Source organism: Lolium rigidum, chromosome 3, assembly GCF_022539505.1.
Source record: "Lolium rigidum isolate FL_2022 chromosome 3, APGP_CSIRO_Lrig_0.1, whole genome shotgun sequence".
In the NCBI taxonomy this organism is placed as follows: Eukaryota; Viridiplantae; Streptophyta; class Magnoliopsida; order Poales; family Poaceae; genus Lolium; species Lolium rigidum.
The window spans coordinates 274,309,980-274,316,638 of record NC_061510.1 but is presented as its reverse complement, the minus strand read 5'-3'; the positions used below and the strand labels follow the sequence as shown (position 1 = coordinate 274,316,638).

The following is a 6,659-nucleotide window of genomic DNA, read 5'->3' as shown; positions in this document are numbered from 1 at the left end:
TCTTCTTGTTCACGACGTCCGCGTCAACCTCCACGAGATCATCGGCATCCTCACCGGCACCCTCGTCATCCTCTTCGTCGCCGCCCTCTTCGTCCTCATCGTCCTCCACCCCCTCCTCCACCTCGTCCCCCTCCTCCTCCTCCACCTCCTCCTCAGCACCGGCACCGTCAAATTTGAGCGGGCCCCTGCGGCCATTGAACGGGGTGCCCTCCGGACTGGATCCTGGCTCGTACGTCGGGGAGTAGAACATAGTGTTGGGGTTGAAGCCGCCATGAGGCAGCGCATCCTCGTACCGCGGTGACAAGTTTGGCGTCACGCACCCGGGAGTGGCGGAGGGGCCGTCGTTCTAGAACCCGGATGTCGATGGGGACAACACTCCCAGAATGTACGGCGGCAACGTCGTACTCCATGGGCTCGCATTGGTGGCAGCGATACACCCGGCCAGCGCGTGCTGGTGCGTGCGCGCCACCAACGACTTCTTCTCCAGCTGCGCCGCCCTCCGTCCTTTCCGCTCCGCCGTCGACAAATTCTGGCGCAAACAGTCTTGATGCCACTGATCATCGGTCCAGCCTTCCGGCTTCTTCTTCGGAGCCATCGCCTTCCGCGGCTTCGGGAAGGGCGCCTTTGCCCCTTTCGTCTCATTGCCCGGCGGCTTCTTGGTCCCTTTCTTGGCCATTTTTTTGGGGGCAGTCGGTGGCGCCATGGATGGGGAGAGGGTGGCAGCGGGAGGAACAGCGTAGCGACGGCGGGAGGGAGAAATTAATCGGCGGGCGGGATAGGTCAAATGTGTTGAGATGACAGAAATGTGCGGCGGGAGAGGAGCGATGTGGCGGGAGAGGCGCAATTAGGCGGGAGCGGTGGATGAATTTTCTCTATGCCGCTGACGTCGGGCCCGCGTCGCTTCGCCTCGCTTTTCGGTGTGGCCGGCGTCCCCGGAGCGTCCCCTGTGTTGCGGGGACGGGCTCGGGGCGCCGAACACCGTATCGGGCCGCGCCGGACAAAATGAGGCTTTGGGGGATGCGGGTGAGAACATTTTTTGTCCGGCACGCTCCAAATCCCTTTGAGGGACGCGCCATTGTCCTAGGAAAGCCAGTAGGGTAACTCATGTTCTTGCTAGTAAATCGGATCGGAATGGCCTCAGTCCATTGTTGTATTTGTGTGGCAAGAGGGAGTAACCTCCTGATTTTGTTTTTCCTTTTACGACTGTATAATCTTGCACGATGTATCTCTATTCCTTACGCCATGATGGCTTTCAAATAATAAAATGTTAACATGCCAAATGGTGATCGTGACTATGCATGTGGCGCGTACAGTTGAAGTGATAGAGAGTGGATTGTAGGGATGGAATGGTGATAGTATAACCTTCCAAGAAAAATATCATGATTGCTATGTATCACGCACTCTAATTCGATTGAGCTAAATACATGGGCCATCCCAATAATTGTCCTCTATCCTCTATGTGCATTTTAGTACCACTTCTGGCAAAATGGGTGTAGTAGTCCTAATAGTTTTCAATCTGTGCAAAATTAGTTCCAATCTGTGTCATCGATTGCGTGCAATACCGTGGATGGTTTGAAGATCCGCCGCAATACCGTGTATGGTTTGTTTGAAGACCTGCCGCAACACAGTACCGTCTACCCACCCAACCTTCGTTTGCTTGTTTTCAGTTGGATTGCTGCTGCAACCGTGAGGTTTAGCTAGGGTTCTTTGCTGTGGATGGTCAAGCATGGTTAGGTCAAAAAAAATTGTGATCAACTAGCAGAGCCAGTGTTTTCTCCTCCTTTGTGGCTTCAATCATATCCACAGAATCACTGTCACACACTCAATGTACTGCAATGCATTTAGATGGTCCTTCCCCGCCAATATACATGCAACATTATCCATCTCATATCCAAGCTGCCTGAAGAAATCTTCAATCCACAACAGTGAAAAGGTTTCATAACTACAATTGTCAAAGAAATCTGTAAGTCCAAGTATCCTTAGTCCGCCGAAAAATCAATTATGGCCCAGCTGAATTGAAAACGAGTGATCATTTTCCCAGTACAAACACATGTAGAAATTCAACTTACTGTCCAGGTAACAAATTATAGCCACAATCCTCATAAGTTTGAACTGTATATACTGTTTTTGCTGGTGTTACTGTCCAGGTAACGAAAGTATGTGGTATTCTTATTTCTATTTCCTAAATTGATGCATTACCTATACTTTTATTTTGCACACAGTGGCACCGGGCTGTACAACACATAACACGTAGTCATTTTACCTTCTGTGTATCCCCTACCGTGGCAGTAACCACTATACACTAAGCTTGGGACGGTAATATACGCTAGCAAATTTCTTCGTAATGGAGTCAACACAGGCCATCCGTATTCTTTCAGGTGTTGCCGGGTTGTCGAGGGGGAACCAGTCAAGATGACCCTCCTCGGCCCTGGCTGCGACGACCGCATCTTTTATCGCAAACAAGATGGCGGAGGCAAGGAAGAACGGCGGCTCTCCTACAGCCTTGGATGAATGGATGGCCCTTGGATTTGGGACGCCCTGCAGTGAAGAGAATAACGTGTGGGGTTAATCAAGAGACACCAAGTAAATGAAAAGAGATGGACGGTTTGAAAACAACGCAATTCAGAAGCACATTGTGAAAGATAGCTAGCAAATTGATATGCAAATGATATTCTTTTGTTACGTATGCAAGATTCCGCGTTTCCCACTTTCTTGATCCTGTGCAATAATGTATGTGGGAAGTACTGTCCAGTTCCCACTATAAAGATCAAGCAAACTGTGGATACCTACATCTACACTTCACATTATATCTTCCATATGTCTATGGTTGCTAGAGTGGTAGAAAACCATCCTGTCAGATATCAATGGCTTCCTTTTTCATGAAAGACATCAATTCTTTTCAGATTCGAGTTCGATTATAAATTAGTTATGCTCTCCCGCGAGCTGCTGCTCCGCTTCGACAAGGCCCAGGAAGATCGCATCCTAACCACGGACGAGAGCTGGCTACGCAAGCAGATCAAAGCCTCCTATATGGGGCTTGCTTCCCTGGAACGGACAATCGCTCGCCAACGCGCGCGCATTGCGGTGCTCAAAGACAGTGACGCAAACACCTCTTTTTTCCACCGGCAATGCAGCTACCGGCACCAGAAGAACAACATCCAGGGCCTGACTGTCGATGGAAACACGCTGACCGATCACAGAGACATGGCTGAAGCTGCATTCAACCACTTTGACGCACTGCTGGGCACCAATGTGGACCGTACGCACACTCTGGACCTGGGCAATCTCATTGAGCCCATCGACCTGGATGCCATGGACGCGATCAAGCGGCTCCCAGCCAGAAAAGCCCCAGGACCTGGCGGCTTCACCGCGGAATTCCTCCGCGCCTGCTGGAACATTGTGAAGCAGGACTTTGTCAGAGTCTTTCAGCAGTTATACGAGCTACGTGGCAGGGGTTTTGCAAATTAAACCAGGCCCTCCTAACCCTGCTACCTAAGCACGCCGATGCACACTGCCTCGGTGATTACAGGCCCATAAGCCTGATCCACCTGGTGGCCAAAGTCTTCGCCAAAATCCTGTCGCTGCGCCTCGGACCACGGCTCAACGACCTTGTCAGCCCGGTGCAAAACGCCTTCATAACCGGCAGAAGCGTCCACGACAACTTCATCCTCGTTCGCCAATCAGCACGCCTCCTACACCAGCTTGGAGCCCCGCGTATACTGCTCAAACTGGACCTGGCACGGGCCTTCGATTCCTTATCCTGGCCATTCCTGTTCGAGGTGAGACGGCAGTTCGGTTTTGGCGACAGATTCCTGGATTGGGTCGCTATCCTACTCGCCTCCGCAAGCACAAGAGTCCTGCTCAATGGGGAGCCTGGACCACCGATCTGGCACCGCCGTGGGCTGCGCCAAGGCTATCCCCTATCCCCTCAGCTCTTTGTGCTCGCAGTAGACGTCCTCGGACGGCTCATCAAACGAGCAATGGACATGGTGGTCTTACAGCAGCTGCACCCTAGACGCACGCTCCCTTCCATATCGCTGTACGCGGATGACGTGATAATCTTCTGTCACCCATCCGCGAACGACGCCATGGCTATCAAGGAGATTCTTTCGCTGTTTGGCCACGCCTCTGGCCTGCGCGTCAACTACAACAAAAGCTCTGCCACACTAATACAGTGCGACGAGGAGGCGGCTGCACCCGTGACACAGCTTTTGGGCTGCCCCATAGTGCAATTCCCCTTCTCCTGCCTTGGGATCCCGCTGACCATCAGACGGCCGACGGCAGCGCAATTGCAGCCCATTGTCGACAGCATGGCAAACAAGCTGCTCGCATGGAAATCAAGGCTAATGCAAAAACCGGGAAGGCTTGCCCTGGTGAAATCGGTCCTTGGCGCAATCCCTATCCACCAAGTGTTGGTGCTGGCGCCCGTGAAGAAGACGATCAAGCTCATGGAGAAGATCGAGAGAGGCTTCCTTTGGGAAGGGCGGAGCGCGGCAAATGGAGGCAGTTGCCACGTCAATTGGCGGTGTGTTTGCCGGCCCATCTCCCACGGCGGACTTGGAATCCAAGACCTGCATAGGACAAGCCTGGCCCTCCGCACGCGCTGGCAATGGCTCAGCCGCACTGACACCAACCGAGCCTGGTCTGGTCTGGACCTACAATTCACCACCGAGGAGACGGACTTCTTCTTCGCCTCGACAAGCATGACGATCGGCAATGGCCAGACCGCAAAATTCTGGGAGGATCGCTGGATACGAGGCCGTGCAGTCCGCGAGATCGCACCTGACCTCTACGCCTGCATCCCCAAGCGCCGACGCAAGACGAGGACTGTGGCCGACGGCCTGGCTGCGAACCATTGGGCACAAGATATACATGGCATCATCGGCATCAACGAGCTCGGCCAATACCTGCGCCTATGGCAGCTCGTCGAGCACACGCAGCTGACCACTGACGACGATGCCCTGGTCTGGAAGTGGCACAGCAGCGGCAAGTACAACGCCAAATCGGCCTATCTCGCATCGTTCCAGGGCTCCACCAACTGCGCTTCATGGAAGCTCATATGGAAGAGTTGGGCGCCTAACCGAGTCAAATTCTTCCATTGGCTCGCCAACATCGACCGATGCTGGACCGCTGATTGACTCGCCAGGCGAGGCCTGCAGCACCATGCCAAATGCCTGCCCTGCGACCAAGAGGCAGAGACCATCCACCACCTCTTCATAGGTTGCCCTTTCTCGCGGCAGATTTGGCATGAGATACTATCCTGGCTTCGCATGTCCTGCAGGCCGCCGCTGGACGATGCATCCCTAAACGCATGGTGGACCGTGGCTAGGCAACACACCCCCAAACCTATGCGCAAAGGGCTTGCAACCATAGCCCTGATGATGCCCTGGATGATCTGGAAACACCGTAACAGCTGCGTTTTTGATGGACAGCAGCCCTCCATCCGCAGCCTTTGTGCTACCATCAAAGACGAAGCGGCGGCCTGGGCTCTAGCTGGTGCTAAGGGACTGAGAGACGTGCTACCAACAACCTGGGATGTGCACTAATTTTTGGCTGTAATAAACCCCTGTATTACCTCCTAGGAGGCTTGTGAAACAACTTCTATCTTTTCAATGAAATGAAACGCAAAGAGTCCTTTGCGTTTTCTCGAAAAAAAAGGTTACACCTTAACACAGAAAGGTAACACAAGGCAGAATAGCAGCAGTTAACTGCTACGATTAATATACGACAGCTGATTGACCATTAACAGGATTAAAAAATGGATGGATAAAATGGGTCAGATGTCTGATTTCATATTAAAATGATTTTCACGGTAGTTTTAGTGAGCTTATTATTGCGACATCTGGTGAGCATGTTACCATATGTGTAAAAAACAAATCACGTAATTTGAACTAATGCAGGAAGTACCCCTGATTTGTAGCGTCTCACTTCTATAGTTGCAGTAAAAAAACAGCACTTTCTCCATTGTAGTAATATTTGAATCAAACTTCCTTTTTCAATGAGAATCCAACTTCTTCGACCAGGTCTATATAGAAATGGAAAAAGGGGGAACTTACCTTCAACAGTGAAACCTTGAAATTGAGAGGTATATCATTTACAGAGGGTATTTTGTAAGAGCCAGGACCACAAGTGAAAAGGTGTCCAGGGCGGATCCACTTGTGGTTGTCATCCCCCCACTTTAGCTCTTCCATGGCAGCCCAACCCAGACCTTGGATGAAAGCTCCTTCAATCTGAAGTAAGCCATGCAAGTTAAAGAACAACAAAAGAAAATATATGGAAGAAGGATATCACTACTACTCCAGATTCCTATTCTGTCATATCCTGTAAACATACCTGGCCAATATCAATTGCTGGATTAATTGAATAGCCAAGATCCATGACTATATCAGCTGTCCTTGTGTGGAAATCCCCCGTTAGGGTGTCAATCTCAACTTCTGCAAATGCGGCTCCATAGGTGAAGTAATTAAATGGACTTCCCTTGCCAGCAATCCAATCAAACCCAATATCAGGGGTGATATAAAACCCATGAGCAGAAAGATCTACCCGTTCCATGTAGCATGCTTCAGCTAACTGGAAAATAGAGCACCAAACCAAAATTAATTGAACTGCTAATATTTTTACAGCTGGAATACAACATTTTTTAATTAATTTTATGTGAA

At 51.0% G+C, this 6,659-nt stretch overlaps 1 protein-coding gene across 1 annotated transcript in view; it reads right to left on the bottom strand.

The window, feature by feature from the left end:
- Positions 1-2,055: 2,055 nt before the first annotated feature.
- LOC124703440 (xanthine dehydrogenase) overlaps positions 2,056-6,659 on the bottom strand; it is a 16,238-nt gene continuing 11,634 nt past the window's right edge. The window contains exons 12-14 of the mRNA XM_047235652.1: positions 6,334-6,570; positions 6,057-6,230; positions 2,056-2,538 (exon numbers count right to left, since the gene is read on the bottom strand). Coding sequence (XP_047091608.1) covers positions 2,296-2,538; positions 6,057-6,230; positions 6,334-6,570 — 654 coding nt within the window. The 3' untranslated portion in view covers positions 2,056-2,295. The remainder of the gene's footprint in view (positions 2,539-6,056; positions 6,231-6,333; positions 6,571-6,659) is intronic.